The sequence below is a fragment of the Dermochelys coriacea genome, chromosome 7, assembly GCF_009764565.3.
Source record: "Dermochelys coriacea isolate rDerCor1 chromosome 7, rDerCor1.pri.v4, whole genome shotgun sequence".
NCBI lineage: Eukaryota > Metazoa > Chordata > Testudines > Dermochelyidae > Dermochelys > Dermochelys coriacea.
In genome coordinates this window covers 77759888-77778491 of record NC_050074.1, presented here as the reverse complement: position 1 = coordinate 77778491, position 18604 = coordinate 77759888, and the positions used below count along the sequence as shown (strand labels likewise).

Genomic DNA, 18604 nt, shown 5'->3' with positions numbered 1-18604 from the left:
GGCTGTAGTTTGATGGTGCCAGGAGCTGCTGAGGTACCTTCTAGGGTGGGGGGAGAGGGAGGAGCTCTCTCAAGTGGGAACAGCTGAGGCAGTGTTCCACATGTTCCCTCTCCTTTTCCTCCCCACTTTCCTTCACTGTGGTGGGGCTGCTGCTGCTTCTCCTCCTCCCATCACTTCCTTCCACCTTCTGTGTCTGAGCCTGAGTTCTGGGCCTGTCCCACCTACTGCACTGCGTCTCATGTTCATGGCAGGTTGCTGGGCTGCTACTAGCAGCCCAGGCTCCTGTACCAGATATAGACTGAGCTTCCTTCTCAGAGCTACACACCAGGTGCGTTCAGTATAAAATCCTTTAATGTTCTGCTAGGTATGGCTGAGGTTAGCTTAGATAAGATATTTTACACACTGTGTCACCTAGCAGCTGAACAGTGTACTATAGTTTAGTATTCCACTACAATTCAGGGTGGTGCTATGGCTCCATGATTGGCTCCCATTTGGTGACGATGCAGAGTGAAGGGATTGATACAGTTTTCTGTCCAGATGGGGCAGCCATTGTGGGCTCCCTGTTTCAGCCCTCCCCTTAATCTACATGCTGGATTTCTGGTGATGGAGTCTGGCAGGGATTTTTCCCACATGGCAAAATTGGCAAAGTGCTGGGTGGGTTTTTCATCCTCCAGCTGGCATCCAAGAGGTCTGGGCTCAGGGCTTACATTACACTTGGTGCAACTTTGGCAGTTCTAGTGCCATAGATAAATTAAAAATAGTCTGATTCAATCTCCCTGTAACCCAGTACGTTGCCTGGGCATTGGCCCTGAGCACAGTCATGCATAGTGGGGTTTGCCTCTATGTCTTGCATAGTTTGTGGCTCCTACCCCAAGTGGGAGGAAGGAAGCGTGTTGTGACTCTGGTTTCTAGTCAGCATTCCTTGGCAAGCTTGAGGGTGTAGAGGGGGCATGGCCTTCACACTCACCCTCAGGTTATAGTCCCACCCAGGCCAGTGGTGCCTATTGAGATGTGTACTGAAACCACCCTCCCGGGTACTTTGGAGTCATTAACCCAATTAGACAATAGCTTTAAATAAAATTGCAGCCTCCTCATTTAACCACATTGTGTTCATGTCTCATTGTTTTGTTCATGTCACATGTCCACAGTAATACCTCTGTCTACCTTCCTTCTCATAAGATACAAAACACCCATGGTTCTTTTCCCTTGTTTATGTTAAACTCTCTCCCTGTGAAACCCCCCACCCCCATCCCCCCACAAATAACCCAAACTGCTAACCTAAGAGCTTTTTTCTGAATTTCCAGGTTATTGGGGAAGGGGCTCTATTTACAGCATTTGTCCACAATTACTGCACAGTGGTATGTGAGGTGCTTCACTTATGCTTCATTCTAAGTAAAGGGGAAAAGTGGAACCTCAAATACAGGTATTTTTTGGAAGATGTTGCCTTTGTACTAGCATATAGATCCCTAGCACTCCCTGGAAAACGGTCTGTTTGGTACAGAAAAAGTTTGGGTGGGATGCTTACTTAGGCACCTAACTTCCATTAAAATCAATGAGAGTTAGGTGCCTACCGTACATACCTTTGTGAATCCCACTCTTAACTCCTCCACTGATGCGATGAGCATGCTTGAAAACAATCATCCAGGCCTGTCTGGCAGAAATATGACGGGATTAAAGTCTTCAATAACTGAGGAGTTTGATTTTCTAATTAGCTTTGTTTTTGAGTAGAATGCAATGAGATGCTTAGGGATTGTTAGGAAGATAGATTTTTAAAATCATATCCAATCTGCTCCAGGGACAATAATAAGGGTCACTGAATATCTGCTCCCTGCATCATAGTAGTTTCTTTAGTCACCGCAGCCCCATGCAACGAGGATTTGTTTGCTGAAGTTCAGTAACTTCAAGGTTTTTTTGCCTTCATTACATTCTTCAGAGCGGTATGTACTCAAAGAGTGCAAAGAGGTGCTTTTCTGCTCTAAGGAGATACACAGCAGCACATAGCTTTCTTAATTAGTTCTGACATTTCACCAATTACAGCAGGAGTTTCCTTGGAAGATAGAAATAAATAGCCTCTTGCTGGAAAAAATGGTTTATCTTTTCTTCCTCTGAGGGCTCTTATGGAAGGAGAAATGAAACAACCAGAAAAATTACAGACAGGTCCCCTGGATAAGAGAAAGTTGTCTTGAAAATAGTCCCTTCCCCCCTCAAAAGCATAGGCCACACCTGTCTTCAGATTAAAATGCAGCTGTCAGCCTTAACCCTGATTTACCTTTTAATCAGAGGGAGCCTGACTGGATATTTTTGGAACCATTGGTGGCATATTACAGAGAGCTACAGCATACTGCATTATGAAGTGAAGTCAAAAGTTTACAGAGGTTTCCCTACCATATAGCAAATGGTGTTGAGTCCAGTTCTAGAGTGAAATTCACCTCAGCACTAGACCCATGCACCATTTAAGTCTTCAAAATGGGGAATGCTGTGTTAGCCCCCTGAACAATGGGAGAATTTCACCGTTAGTGAACATATTTTTCTACATACCCAATGATTTTGGGGTAAATAAAAAATTCCTAATTCAGTAAAAAGTCTTTTTTTCTACCCATTGCAGACACCCAGAAATCATCTATCCCTCTAAGATAACGCTGGATTTTGCACCCATGCATGGAAGGTGGCCATATGTTGTATCGAACTAGGTTGTAAGGTGTCATTTTTGCAGTATTTGAATGCTCTCCTGAACAATGAAACTACAGAGAATGGGGCCAAATTTTGCTTACACTGGTGTAAATCTGAAGGAATACCACTTACATCAGTTACACTACTCCAGATGTAAAGTGGTGCAAATGAGCAGAACTGGACCAATAAACTTAGGCACACAAACCCACTAAGATCATACAAATCCTATATCAGACGTATTTGATTCTGCTAAAATATACTGGTAGTTACTAGAAAATTCAACAACACACACAATATATAAAATCTACAATACTCTGTTTTACAAAACTGAATAGTAATTTAGGGGCTTCCTAGTTGGTCCCTGCAAACTTATGTGAATTATGAAATAAATGAACTAATAGGATGGCACTATTAATAATCACAGAGAAAGCCACAGAACTCATAGCCCTAAAGGGAAAATGATAGTTGTACTGAAACCCCTTCCCTTTCTAAATGATATTGCATTGGAGTTTTCTGATGCAAAAAGAGAAAATGGTCAGGCTTATAGTACACAAGGAGATGGGGGGGAAAGCTACCAGTGGTTGTGGCAGTAAATGGATACCTGTCATTTTTCTCTTGTTTCTAATATGATTATTAAAATATGCTAATAAAAAGGCAGTTGACTAGATTCTGAACAAAAATGTTTATTGTACTACTAGAACTCTGCTGCAGTGTCTGGATCCTGCACTCATACTATATTTACTAATCCAGCAAGTCAGAGTCAAACTACAGAAGTAAAACTAAGTGCAGTACAGTGTTGGCATTACATAGTATTTTAATACATGAATAAGTAGAACCACAGGCTCTCTCCAAGCTAGTTGGCTTGGAATTCACAGCACACCATCACAGGAGGTTAGGCTTCAGGAGTGACATCCATTGTGGGCTTGCTGAGACTGGGATCAACATTCAAATGAGGCTCAAGTTCTGAAAATGGGATGAGCAAGTGGCATATTACAGTTTGCTGCTGGAGTATAATGCAAGTACGGCTAAGGCAACAGGAATGGGAAATTGGGAGATTAAACGTTGGAAGGGAAGGAAGGAGATGTCTGTCTAGGATGAAGTTGTTGGGTGAAAATTCAAGAATTCTCCTCCAGCCCCATGATGTTTTCTGAGTGTATGATGTTTTTGTTTATTGTAGTTTTGCAATAATGAAACTGAACAAACATGGGAGAATATCAGTAACAGAGAAGACTTCAATCAATTAAAAGAGAGCACTCCCAAAAATGAGGGAGCAGATCATCACATAATTGAGTCGGTGGGATACCTTTCTCTACTCAATGTATAGACTTTATTATATATAGGGGCACAGAGATAAGATAGCACTTTTTGGGTCTATGTAGTGAACCTCCCTTGCACAGGACAGTTTGGCAAAGTGGTGTGATGAAAATTGTCATTTATAAAAAGCCATTGGTGTAGACGGTGCTCGTGCTCTAAATGTTGTTGCTAAGATTGGTCTGAGTCTGAAGGGATTTCCTTCCTCCCCCAAGAATGACAAAATTCAGTTCAACAATTTTGGAGTTACAGTGGAGCAAAGTATAACAGTTAAGTGAACAATGAGACAAGGGGAGAAAAAGAAAGAGATAAATCAACTTGGTCTGGCTGTCCATTGAGTGAGTCACACCAGCAGCATGAATCGGTTTGCTTTAATTCTGCTTGAAGAAAGAGCTAACATGATCGGTTGAATTGAAGGAGCATTCAGTAGAGATAAGTTTTTATAGCTAGACCATCTCATGTTCCTATCAATACAGTATTTTTCTTGTTGTTTTGGTCTTTGCAATAGGCTAGAGTTTTTGTCTCCCAGCTCTCCACAGTGTGCGAAACTGTATGGACACTAGGACTCCACCAGACTTTTCTACTGCTACTAATAATAGGGAGATGGCTTCTTCCCATTGGTGGTGAAATCACCCGTGATCAGTTGTCACAGCTGCTGCTTATGTTTGTGGGAACTGCAGCAGACATACTTGAATTCACTAGCGAGACTTTGGAAGTAGAAAATGTAAGGTAAGTAATATTTCCTGAAGTACGTCATTTGTATCCAAGGTTATACTGAAGACTTTCTTGTTCCATTTCAAGTTTTGTAATCTGTGTGAATTTGGGGTTGCTGCAACTGGATTATTCAGAGATATCAAGAGATGGCTACTGTCTAGGACTTTTTTATCTTCTTCTGCGCCTCCATGGAGGTGACAAGTAGCTCCCATCCGCTTCATAGGAGGTTATTCATAATGAAACATGTCACATTCATCAAAAGGAAAGGACTCAAACAACTAGGAAAATAGAGTAACTAACACACAGTGTTTACAATACATAAAATTAGAGCTACTCCAACTATTTATTACAAACAGAGCCTCTCTTTTGGTTAGTGATTTGTTCACAAGCTAATCTTGATTGTCTTGTAAATCAGATGCTTTTCAGACTGTGTGTTGTTTACAAACAGTTTGCTGTGGCTATTCATTATCCAAGTTGCATGTTCGGTTACCTGAGATGGTTTCTCCCTGAGTGGGTGACAAGGTTTTAAAATAGGAGAGGAGAGAGTAATCTGCTTCCAATATGAATTTTCAGATGAATAATAATTAAAATGATTTAGAAACATCTTCAGAGATACTCAGTTATCTGAATTTTCATAAAGAATGTGACCCCACAAATAATGGGGAACTGAATTTGGCAATTTTGTCCCAGAAAATATCCATACATTATTCTTTTTTCACTATTCAACTAAGCTGTACCTGTAACAAAACTTATTTAATAGCAGGGCAGGCTCTCCCTACATAACAAAGATGGTTCAAGCTCAACGAAGATGTGAAATCACCAGAAGGGTAGGGCATCTTCTCCTCATTGAACCTCAGAATTTATTTCCATACTCTGATCACTCTTTTGAGTTTTAACTCTGAGGTTTGGTCTAAATCACACAGTTCAAGCAGGTGGAAAATGCAAACCAACTGTAGGGATTCCCACCAGGAGTTGCCCCAAGTTTCTCCAGAATTCCACTGGAATGACACATATACCCACTAGCTGTACTGTTGGGCTCCAAATCCTTTTAAAAGTGACAGTGTTCTAAATAGTTTGAGGGTTCATTTCATTAGTTACTCACTTTTTTGTTTGTTTGTTTTTAGGCATAACCATGCTCTTGTTTATGCAATTCTTTGTGTATGGACTTGGAGTATGTTGCAGTTTCCACTTGATCTTGCAGGTTAGTATCAGCAAAACACCTTTTTCAGAGATGAGCATGTCTCAGGGCTGTGCACACTTATAGCATTATGTGAATGAAAGTAAACACCACTGCCAAAGACTATGCTGAAGGCTTTTGGACGGCAATTCACATCACAGAGACGATGCATTATTCGAAGGAAGCTCAGCATCAGCATAGAAAAATAAGTATGCTTTCTTTTGAAGGAAGATTTATTTCAAGCTGAACTGTGATCTCTTTAATATATACTTTTTGTTTCCAGGCAAACTGGAATTGCTGCTGAATGTGTTAAATAGGGGCACCTGCTGTGATTGTGTCATTATAATGGAAAAATTGACAGAACCTTAACTATAAACCCTGGGGCTAGAGCCACTCTTGGAACTAAGCTGGCTCCCACTGAGGTAGACGATGGCAAAGAGCCCCTGAGTTGGGATGTCCTCTTCTTAACATGAGGCCAGCATAGCCCATAAAGTGGATATGGTTGGCTGAGAAAAGGGTGTGGCCAGACACTCCCCCACTCAGTGGCTCCAGTCCATAGGGCTTCTCTGGAAAGCATAAAAGTATTACGCTGCTCATCCTTGGCTTGAACACCAAGGAAAGGAGGTAGTAGAAACATCACAAGTGGTCCTACCTCAGGGTGATTTTATTCTCTTGCAGAGAGGGCTTTTCTGGTGCAGGGAGGCATAATGGACATCTCCCTATGTCAGCATCTATTATTCTGATCCCTCTTTTCTTGGAGTTTACAATTCAGCTGCATCTCATGTATACAATCAGCTCAAGAAGGAATTATTTTCAACAGGTTTTTATATAAAATTGATAAAATAGCTCAATCGTTTTTTTCTTCTGGGACTTTTTCTGGAGCCATTTTCTTAAAAAGGATATTAGGCTTTTTTAAATATTAAGGTTGAGGAAATATTTCCATGTTTTAATGTTTCATTTTAACAGCTCGATGCTACAGATTGATGCAGGAGCTTTTAAGATATATCACATTCAGATTTGCAGATATATGGATCGCTAACAATGTATTCTTTCAAAAATACATACCATTCTAGTTCAAGAAAGCATTCAAATACCCTTAAAGGATCATAGCATTAATTTAAATGAAGTATGCTATGTTTTTCCTTGTCATTGCTATTCTGTTTCTTTCCCTACATTTCACAGTGGAAAATTAAAGGAAAGAGTATATGTATGCTCTTTAAAATATTTACCATATGTGACAATTCTATTTAAGAAGGTAAGTTTGTAACGATCATACCTCTGTACAGCTGTTTGAGTGAGACACAAAAATTTTACTTTTTACTGCTGCACCACTGTGCTTCGTAACAAAGGGCTATGTCAGTGCTGCACATGACATTCAGCTGCATCAAGGCAGGATATTTGAAGATGATGATGCACAAGTGCATAGAAAATTCAGCAACTGCATGAAGAAACTTTTGTTTCTCTAATGAATTCAAATGAAATGCTCCGCTGTTCTTAGAAGCTTGCTTTCCATTCTTGAGCGAATTATTTACATCCAAAGAGACAAACAATATAGTTCTTCTACTGAATGTGTCATGATTTATGATACTAATTAAAATCTAAAAATTATGCAGTCTAAACAAAATAACCTAATTTCAGTGGTAAGTTTTTCATGTTAAACAACCATATTTATCATGAGTGAACCCTAGATATTATCTTGCCTTGCAAGTGCAATATCACTGTAAGCATTTTAAGTTAGCTAGCGGGATGTTTTCATCAGGTTAAGGAAGACTCGTGCATACAAGTTAAGATATACCCATGTGATATAGTACCCATAACACCAGAAATAGATAGCAATAACTAGAGTCATTCATACTGTTTGTAAGCACTGTACATACCTCCCATCCAGTATATCCTAACCCTAACCTTCAAGGCCGGCTGTGTAAGCCATGTGTCATCACTGAAAGGAGGCTACTGGTCATACCAAATCTGTATGGTGGGTGTGTGCTGTGGACAAGTGTCCAACAAGGACGGAATGAGACCATACCGTTTTCAAGCCCTATTCAGCAAAGCACTTAAGTGTTTACTTAACTGTAAGCACATTCTTAAGAGGGAACTGCATGCGTTGCTGTATCAAGCCCTGGACATACTTTATTTTGAACCTGGACCTGCAGGGTTGATAGTTTAGTGCACTAATAATCCACTCTACCTCTGAGCTGCCCTTTCATCCTTTCATGTCTAGGTTTCAGAGTGCTACATTAACACAGAATGTCTTTTATTTACAGTGCAACATATTGGCTGTAAACTATCTGTGTCATCTATGAGAGTCCCCACTTTACTGCTGTGCAGGCACAGTGCAGACCTATGGAACATTGGAATCAGCCTCTTCATACAAGATGGCCCTTTCCTTATTTTACGTTTGATACTGATGAGCTATTTTAAAGTAATCAATCAGATGCTGGTGTTTTTCACAGCTAAGAATATCTTAGTTGTGATGTTACAACTGTACCGTCTAATAGTGCTATCGTTAGACTTCCGTGCTTCCCTGCAGTATCTACCAAGCAGCCGGATAGGAGGAGTCAGCTGCTGCCCATGTGAGCCTAATGATACCACTCTCCCACCCAGCGACTGGGATACTGATATGAAAGAATGCACTGCTATTCCTCTGGAGGATTCGCCAGTCCCATCAGAATATCAGTGAACTCAGCTGTTTATTCACTGCAACACGGTCTGTTTCCTGTGGCCTTTTGGAAGGGTTTGGCCTGTTTGTATTATCATGGTTCTTCCTCATCTCCCTTCCACAACAAAATGAAATTTTGTTCTAAAAACCAGAAGATTTTGAAGCGATGTCACAGAAAGGAGAACTTTTTGATCCTATTGATTTTTGGGGGGGTTCTACTACATCCTTATTATATTTATCCAGCGGGATTAGGTAGGTGTAGTTTATAGAACTACAAGATTTGAAGTTGTGTTGCATTAACAAACTTGGTTACTGTCTTTGGAGGCATTAAGTTAAAGAACGTGCTCAGATGTATTTGTGCAGAAGGACAGACATATCAGGACAGTTACCTGAAATTGGGGAGCCTGTAACTTTGCTTCAGTTGACAGGCTGTAAAAACAGTGTGGTGAATGATATATCGCAGAATTACTTCAGCAATGGCAATTGCATAGGAGTGTAAATTGAATGGAGATAATGTGTTTCTGCTGTCACTATGACATCAAAACATTGTCCTTTCAGTGAATGCAAGAACAACTGTTTTAGAAGTTACCTCACTATTGGCTTGATTCAGTAAAAGCACCAGTGACATGGAGTAGCACACAGAACCATGGAAGTCCTTTCTCAGTGTTTTTTGGGGCTTGCCTGGTACCAAATCTAAAACATTTTTAATCTGGTCTTACAGTTCACTTATCATTTTTGCCATGAGCCACATTCTACAGAGGTGCTTATCTTTCTATTACAATTAGAGATGGTCAAAATAATGAAAAAATGTCACAAAATACTTTGAAGTTTTTTCCATTTCACATTGTTTGAAAGTTCTAGTTCATGAAATGTCTTTTTTGAATTGCAATTGTTATGACTTTACTCAAGCATGTAGTCCCATTTAAAGCAATGGGATTGTTTGTATAAGACAAGCAAAAGGACTTTGGCTCTCAGTCTGCATTTTATAAAGTGCCTAAACTCTGATATATCCAATTCAGAGGCTGTCTGGTCTATTGAGTATCTGAGCATCATTTTAAAAGAGTCTGAAAAAAAATGTATGTTCACCAGTGCAGAGGCCTCTGTGGAAGTTCAGTAGTGAATAACATGAGGTCACTTCTCACCTAAACATACATTACACCAATGTAACTCCACTGATTTGATTGGATTTATTCCTCATTTACACAGCTGTAATGTGATTGGAGAATCAGAGCCATAATTCCAAAAACTGGCTAAATAACTATATTTGCACACAAATAGCAGGTGCTTTTACAACTTTCCATATTTTGAAAAGTTAATTAAATTTAAATACATTAACAAAACCTATGAAATTTAACATGACCCAACAGACGTAGTTTTCTCAACTGAAAATTCCCAGTTAAATCTTCCCATGTAAACTTTTGTGGTCTGAAAGATTAATCTGTTTATAGAAGTTAGCAATACATGAAAATTTTAGAAAATAACCCGAGAATTTTCCCCTTCATATCAAGCATACACTAGCTTATTATTATAGGGTCATTTATGAGTGCTGACATGATTTTAATTATTTTTAAAGGAAAAAAAATATTTGAATAATTTGTTTAGAAAACCGCAAAACATATGTTGTTTATATTTGTGATTTCATGATGTTTGTAGTGCTCATGACGATGAGGATCTATGTTACAATGATATTTGCTCAATGCTGGATCAGGACTTTAGGTGATCAAAGAAGAGCGTGCCAGGCATACTACAAGCAGGAAGTCTTTCACAGTTCCTTTCCATTCAGGACAGTGCGCTTCAGAAGTAACCTGCAGCACCTCCTGCTCTTTTAATCTTGGGTCTCTTTTCAGTAGAAAGTGCCAATCGTTAATTGAGGTGTTTTCATGATGTTGGCATATGGAGACTAGGCCACAGCTTGCTCTGGGATTTTAATTCAGGTTTAATGGTAAAAAGCTAGCACGCTGCTGCTGCTAAACAGCTGTTCTCTCTAAAATCTTCAGCACTGAGGTGAATTTCGAATCAGTTGCTTAGATTGTATTTTATCCTTTTGACTTAAGACTAGACCGTTCACATTCCTTTTGAATTTTTTTCCAGTTCATTGTTATTTTACACAGGAATTAAAATATTGATGTTAAATGCATGTGTTAATTAATCTGTAATGTACAGATTTTACAATGGCATCATCTCAGATTTATTAGCGCAATGACAAACAGCATGACTTGTGTTTTTAACTCATGATCTACGTAAAGGCTCAGTTAGCAACAAATTATCTACTGGGCTATTGGCCTGTAGCGGATCCCAGGGCCTCCAGGGGTTATCAGACACAGAGCCTAGTTAATATCAGGATTATTCTATGGTAGTAGTAATCTTTCTGCTCATCAGTTGTCTCCTTTCAAGTCCTGGCAAAACTCACATTGACTTGAAAAGGATTTGCCCTTCGAGCTACCCTCTTATGGCCTGATCCCAACCCTGTTGACTTTACCTGACTCACAGGTCCATTTCTCACACAGGCCTCGGGCTATAGTAGAGATGTGTCCTCTAATGCCGCCTCTCCTCTCGGCAAGGCAAAAAGAGAGTCTAAAAAGACAAACAAGGCACTTAAAAGATGAGCTGTCTATCTTCCTATTTGCGGTTGAACATGGTTAGCAGCAGAATAATTACATTGGCTTGTACAATTCAATAATTGGCCATGGAGAGAGAGATTTAAAATTTATATTAGTCTGAGTATTTGGCCATGGCAATAGATCTTATTTGCAAGAATCCTCCGTTTCCCTCTGCAAATTTCTTACCAGACAAATGAGAGGTTTTTCCAGCAGCCTTTGAGTCAGCTGATCTCTCTCTGAATCTGCCAGCTGAGTGGGGAGAAATACTGCATCATACTGCAGCCTTGCACAGATTTTTGCATCATGGAAGTGGTAGACTATATTTTCTTGAAGATAAGCCAGTCTCTGTGGTATATCTGAAGAACAGTAGGTGTAATGTTTTCTATTCAGGAAAAGCTACAGATATCCTTTCATGCTTGGAAAATGAACCTTTTAAAATGCAAGGGTTCAGAAAATTCTCCCTAGCTACTGTTCTTTCCTGAGTCAGCAGCATTTTATTACATTGCCTCTTAGAATATGTATCTAACCATTTACAATTATTTATATAGTTGTTCCCAGTGCTGTCCTTTGTTGCTTATTCTATATACTAATCTTTACTGCCTCCTTCCTTTGCTGAAATTTATTCCTCTTTCTTTTGACACTGGCTCAAATAAGCTTGTAGCTCCTGAGCCTTTAAAAAGTCATGATTGTAGAGTGTATTGAAACCTGGTTCTGTTTGTTTCTGTTGGTATTTGTAAAGGACTGTTCTCTGGAAATTGGTGGAAATGGAGGAAAATGTGTAATTACTTTAAAAAAAATTCCCAAGTGTACTTTGCAAATAAAATGCAGTTACCTCAGCAAGAGCTGCCAGTTTATTATGTGAGAGCCAACGACATATGTATTTCCATTAATTATATCTTCCATGGGCTGTTTTTCTTTTCCACTCATGCTAAATTAATTATTTATACCAGATTCTGATCTCAATCATATCAGTGTAAATCATGTGCAATAATAGTGAATTCTGTTCTATGTAGGTTCTTATATCATCCTCATCATTGTAGCATCTGAGCACCTAAGTGAAGTCCCTGATATTATTCCAGGTTTACATCAGTGTATCTGAAGAGAATTTGACCTTTAATATTTATGAAGCAAAATATCTGCATAAGCAAGTGCGTGTTCATGTGCGCATGAACACACAGTAATGTATTAAAAACACAGCTTTTATTTCATTTTACTATGACATATGAACTTGCTGTTGAAAACTCCAGATCTCTCCAGAACAGTTAAAGAACAGCCTAGAGATTACAGATATGTTAAAATGAGAACCTTAAACACTATGCAATCTGTATGCAAATCTACTGTATGTAGTAACTCCCCCAAACAATTAAATGCTCAAATGTTTGGTAAACTCTCTGGAATTCATCACTTCCGTGTGGGTTTGCTTAGTTTAACAAGACCTCTTCTTAATCAGCTCTTTCCCCAAAAACAAAACAAACTCCCTCTGAATAGTTTTTCTCCCCTTTTGAAATAACTAATTACTAAGATTATTGCATCTCTGGTGTCTTTTTCTTTACTTTAAATTTACAAAAGATTGTTTTTGTCAGTTAACAACATTAGGAAAAGATAGGTTTCAGAGTAGCAGCCATGTTAGTCTGTATCCGCAAAAAGAAAAGGAGTATTGGTGGCACCTTAGAGACTAACAAATTTATTTGAGCATAAGCTTTTGTGAGCTACAGCTCACTTTATCGGATGCATGCAGTGGAAAATACAGTCCACTACATGCATCCGATGAAGTGAGCTGTAGCTCACGAAAGCTTATGCTCAAATAAATTTGTTAGTCTCTAAGGTGCCACAAGTACTCCTTTTTTATTAGGAAAAGAGTTGCTCTGTTTATCTTCCAGAAGGCAGCTCTTCTGACGCAGGGAAGAAAGGTAAGCAGCAGGATACGGACCCTGGACTTCAGGAAAGCAGACTTTGACTCCCTCAGGGAACAGATGGCCAGGATCCCCTGGGGGACTAACATGAAAGGGAAGGGAGTCCAGGAGAGCTGGCTGTATTTCAAGGAATCCCTGTTGAGGTTACAGGGACAAACCATCCCGATGAGTCGAAAGAATAGTAAATATGGCAGGCGACCAGCTTGGCTTAATGGTGAAATCCTAGCGGATCTTAAACATAAAAAAGAAGCTTACAAGAAGTGGAAGCTTGGACATATGACCAGGGAAGAGTATAAAAATATTGCTCGGGCATGTAGGAAAGATATCAGGAGGGCCAAATCGCACCTGGAGCTGCAGCTAGCAAGAGATGTCAAGAGTAACAAGAAGGGTTTCTTCAGGTATGTTGGCAACAAGAAGAAAGCCAAGGAAAGTGTGGGCCCCTTACTGAATGAGGGAGGCAAGCTAGTGACAGAGGATGTGGAAAAAGCTAATGTACTCAATGCTTTTTTTGCCTCTGTTTTCACTAACAAGGTCAGCTCCCAGACTGCTGTGCTGGGCAACACAAAATGGGGAAGAGATGGCCAGCCCTCTGTAGAGATAGAGGTGGTTAGGGACTATTTAGAAAAGCTGGACGTGCACAAGTCCATGGGGCCGGACGAATTGCATCCGAGAGTGCTGAAGGAATTGGCGGCTGTGATTGCAGAGCCCTTGGCCATTATCTTTGAAAACTCGTGGCGAACGGGGGAAGTCCCGGATGACTGGAAAAAGGCTAATGTAGTGCCCATCTTTAAAAAAGGGAAGAAGGAGGATCCTGGGAACTACAGGCCGGTCAGCCTCACCTCAGTCCCTGGAAAAATCATGGAGCAGGTCCTCAAAGAATCAATCCTGAAGCACTTAGAGGAGAGGAAAGTGATCAGGAACAGTCAGCATGGATTCACCAAGGGAAGGTCATGCCTGACTAATCTAATCGCCTTTTATGATGAGATTACTGGTTCTGTGGATGAAGGGAAAGCAGTGGATGTATTGTTTCTTGACTTTAGCAAAGCTTTTGACACGGTCTCCCACAGCATTCTTGTCAGCAAGTTAAGGAAGTATGGGCTGGATGAATGCACTATAAGGTGGGTAGAAAGCTGGCTAGATTGTCGGGCTCAACGGGTAGTGATCAATGGCTCCATGTCTAGTTGGCAGCCGGTGTCAAGTGGAGTGCCCCAGGGGTCGGTCCTGGGGCCCGTTTTGTTCAATATCTTCATAAATGATCTGGAGGATGGTGTGGATTGCACTCTCAGCAAATTTGCGGATGATACTAAACTGGGAGGAGTGGTAGATACGCTGGAGGGGAGGGATAGGATACAGAAGGACCTAGACAAATTGGAGGATTGGGCCAAAAGAAATCTAATGAGGTTCAATAAGGATAAATGCAGGGTCCTGCACTTAGGATGGAAGAATCCAATGCACCGCTACAGACTAGGGACCGAATGGCTCGGCAGCAGTTCTGCGGAAAAGGACCTAGGGGTGACAGTGGACGAGAAGCTGGATATGAGTCAGCAGTGTGCCCTTGTTGCCAAGAAGGCCAATGGCATTTTGGGTTGTATAAGTAGGGGCATAGCGAGCAGATCGAGGGACGTGATCGTTCCCCTCTATTCGACACTGGTGAGGCCTCATCTGGAGTACTGTGTCCAGTTTTGGGCCCCACACTACAGGAAGGATGTGGATAAATTGGAAAGAGTACAACGAAGGGCAACGAAAATGATTAGGGGTCTAGAGCACATGACTTATGAGGAGAGGCTGAGGGAGCTGGGATTGTTTAGTCTGCAGAAGAGAAGAATGAGGGGGGATTTGATAGCTGCTTTCAACTACCTGAAAGGGGGTTTCAAAGAGGATGGCTCTAGACTGTTCTCAATGGTAGCAGATGACAGAACGAGGAGTAATGGTCTCAAGTTGCAATGGGGGAGGTTTAGATTGGATATTAGGAAAAACTTTTTCACTAAGAGGGTGGTGAAACACTGGAATGCGTTACCTAGGGAGGTGGTAGAATCTCCTTCCTTAGAGGTTTTTAAGGTCAGGCTTGACAAAGCCCTAGCTGGGATGATTTAACTGGGACTTGGTCCTGCTTTGAGCAGGGGGTTGGGCTAGATGACCTTCTGGGGTCCCTTCCAACCCTGATATTCTATGATTCTATGATTCTATGATTCTTCCTTTGCACATACAAAGTAAGTTGATTGGGACACAGCCATTTTGCCACACACAAGGCTGTATTCTGAGTTTTGTGCTATCATTTACATATTTATTTTTATCTCACCTGAACATTTACATAGCATTGTTTGCATAACAGTACAACATACAAAAAAAAAGAAAAAGCAACCCTTTCAGCCCCGTGAACGACTTGACCAGAGGGTAGCAGGTAAAAGGTGTTTTGCCAAATCTGATCAATGGACTTCAAATACTGCAATAGAGATGAGCAGGCTTATTGGGAATTATCCAGACTGGATGGCTTCTTCACCAGCCCATCTATCTGAACAAATCCTAAGGCTCACATTAATTCAGCTGAGAAAGCCAGCTAAAAGTCTTCCTTCCTGTCTCTCACCTTTCCTTTCCAGCTGTGTAAACCAGGCCCTAGTTCCTCTAGGAAGGTCCCGACATCACTACCACCAGCTGCTCCAGTTTATGATAACATTTTATTCAGATTTGATTCTGAAAACTACAATCTTGATGTTGCATTTTCTAATGTCTCCCTCCAACGAGCAACACATTCTGGGGCATGTCAGAGCTGTGGCTGCACTGTGCATACATAGTGCTGGGGTCCAGGCAGACAAGAAAGCCGTAGAGAACTAGAGAAACCGGTCCTGGAGGATGCAGGAATTTTTTTCTGTGACACAGGTTAGGGGAGGATCTAAAAAAATCTAAATGTCACCTGAGATGGGAAAGGAGAGAAATATCAGGAACAGTTTCTCTTTTCATGAAGAGCTGATGCCATGAAAGGAGAAAGATGGGGGATATTAATGCAAATGGATAGTCATTTATATGGATGAGACCACTCACAGTTACATTATATGGCATAAATAAAAGTACACGAAATTTAAACCCTTGTGCCTCAGGGCATGAACCAACCTCTCACTGACGGCTTAGGAAGAAAACTTTCCCTGTGGGCAGGTTACTTCATAAATGTCCAGTAAGGGGTTTCTTGCACCTACCTCAGAAGCAACTAGTACTGGCCACTGTCAGAGACAGGATATTGAATGGGATGGCTCACTAGTGTGGTCCTGTATGGCAATTCCTGGAACCTGTCATGAACTTTGATAGAACATTCTCCACATGTGGGTAGGAAATGCACCATCATTTACCCTCGACAGACTCAGATTTCAATATATATAAATTACAAATTAAAAGTGGCTACAAAAAGGAACTGCTCTCTTGCCAGAGGTTTTTTTTCCCTTTTTTAGATAGAAGTTCATGATGCAACCTGTAAAATCTGAAGCAGGGTGGTAGCGGGCTCCTGTGGCCCCAATCTGTTTGCATGTGCTGTTGACTCCACTGGGTGATGCTAAGTGAATCTTCCTAACTCACAGTTACAGAAATGTAATTTAATGAGTGTCATATTAAACTCCACCATGAATATAAGAGAGGTGGGAGTGGTCGTCTGACAGAAAGGATCTAGAATGCAAGACAGAGGGGAGTCCAGATATGGACTAAGAAGTCCTGCTGTAGTACCCCTAGGAGAAGCCAAGCCTGGGGAGAAAATTTAGACTGAACTTTATAGTTACTGTCATAAAGCCAAAAGCCAGAAGGGAATGAGTGTAGGTTCTATACAGTATGCAGACTGCTTTACAGCAGGGTGGGAACGGCTCCTGCTTACAGCCTCCAAAAGGTATTTGTAACAGCACTAGGATAACTAACTTTCATGAAATTAAAGACTTTGGAAATCTCCCACTTTGGGGAAAAAAACACAATTGGCCTTTTTCTTGAACACAACTTGCAAGAAAGCACCTTGTGTTCTTAAACCTGCATGACGTCTCTCTTAGGGCTATTTTACAAGCCACTTCTGCATGTTTTTAAGCAACTTTTAATGGAAAGTACAGGAATCAATAATGCTCTTATTTCTGCCTCACTTAGAACTTTGTTGATGGGGATGTACATACAAAAGCTACAGGTTAGACAGAGATTTTCTTTTCTGAGTCTGCCATTTTTGCAGGCTTGTATGTTCTGTGACTGTTGGCCAGTTTCATAATAACTTACATTTATAGTGTCCTTCATGCAGACGGATCCCAAAGTACCTTACAGACAGCAAAACAACAGCACAACATCCTCTTAATGCTGTGCTAGGTCATTCCTTCAGAGGGAAAAAGATGGCCTTGTTTGGACAAGCTGGGGAAAGACACTCCTTGACTTAATTTTCCCTCCTCCTAGACCTGTGCAACATTCAGCCACCCAAGCTATTCATAATTTAGTGCAAGCAAATGAGATAAAAAAAGTTTACTATCTGGTGAGGAAGAACCAACTTACACATGTAATAAGTAAAGATCATAAAAAAGGACCATGACAGGGAGCTGTAGGGAGGAAATAGACACAAAATTGGTCAGTGTAACAGTGATAGATAAAGTGGATACAGACACCTATGTAAAAGAGTGGGGGATTAATGACTGAGGCAACCAAACATCTTCCCTCTGCATGAATGCAATTATACTTTAGAGCTTACACAAGAAAGATTCTTGCTGGCAGGTTCCCACCAGACCCAAGCCCCAGTGAGCTGATACTTTAGGACCAACACACTGTGTTGTCAGTCTCACTTGCAGGCTGTAGTAATTCCAGTGCAAAAGCCTAAAGAATGAATACACACATCAATCCCTTTCTCTCAGCTCAGTGGGACCCTTCCACTAAACTCATTCTGGCTCAGCTCCTCCTTCTCTCTCTCTCTTTTTCCTACTGGATCTGTTTTAAGAAACTATATCCACTCACAAGCCCTGGTCTACACTATGGGGTTAGGTTGAATTTAGCCGCATTAGGTTGATTTTAAAATGGACGCGTCCACACAACCAACCCCGTTCAGTCGACTTAAAGGGCGCTTAAAATTGACTTTTGTACTCCTCCCCAGCAAGGGGAGTAGCACTAAAATTGACCTTGCTGGGTCAAATTTGGGGCAGGGCGGACACAAATTGACAATATTGGCCTCCGGGAGCTATCCCAAAATGCTCTATTGTGACCACTCTGGACAGCACTTTGAACTCCGATGCACTAGCCAGGTACACAGGAAAAGGCCCGGGAACTTTTGAATTTCATTTCCTGTTTGATCAGCATGGTAAACTCAGCAGCAGTCAGCAGCACAGGTGACCATGCAGTCCCCCCTGAATCGTAGAGCATAGAATGTTTCTACGCTCCCCCTATCATCTTCGTCCCTGAGGTTATCGCAGATTAGAAGGCCAAAAAAAAAAAAAAAAGCATTCACAATGACATGTTTTCCAAGCTCATGCAGTCCTCCTGCACTGATAGGGCACAGCTTAATGCATAGAGGCATTCAGTGGCAGAGGCCAGGAAAGGATTAAGTGAGTGCGATGAGCGGAGGCAG

At 40.9% G+C, this 18604-nt stretch overlaps 1 protein-coding gene across 1 annotated transcript in view; it reads left to right on the top strand.

Moving 5' to 3' along the window:
• The window catches only part of TMEM26 (transmembrane protein 26), a 29563-nt gene extending 17596 nt beyond the window's left edge, over window positions 1-11967 (top strand). The window contains exons 3-6 of the mRNA XM_038408247.2: window positions 3848-3964; window positions 4490-4710; window positions 5820-5896; window positions 8137-11967. Of these exons, the coding sequence (XP_038264175.1) occupies window positions 3848-3964; window positions 4490-4710; window positions 5820-5896; window positions 8137-8552 (831 nt within the window). The 3' untranslated portion in view covers window positions 8553-11967. The remainder of the gene's footprint in view (window positions 1-3847; window positions 3965-4489; window positions 4711-5819; window positions 5897-8136) is intronic.
• The last annotated feature ends 6637 nt before the right edge of the window (window positions 11968-18604 follow it).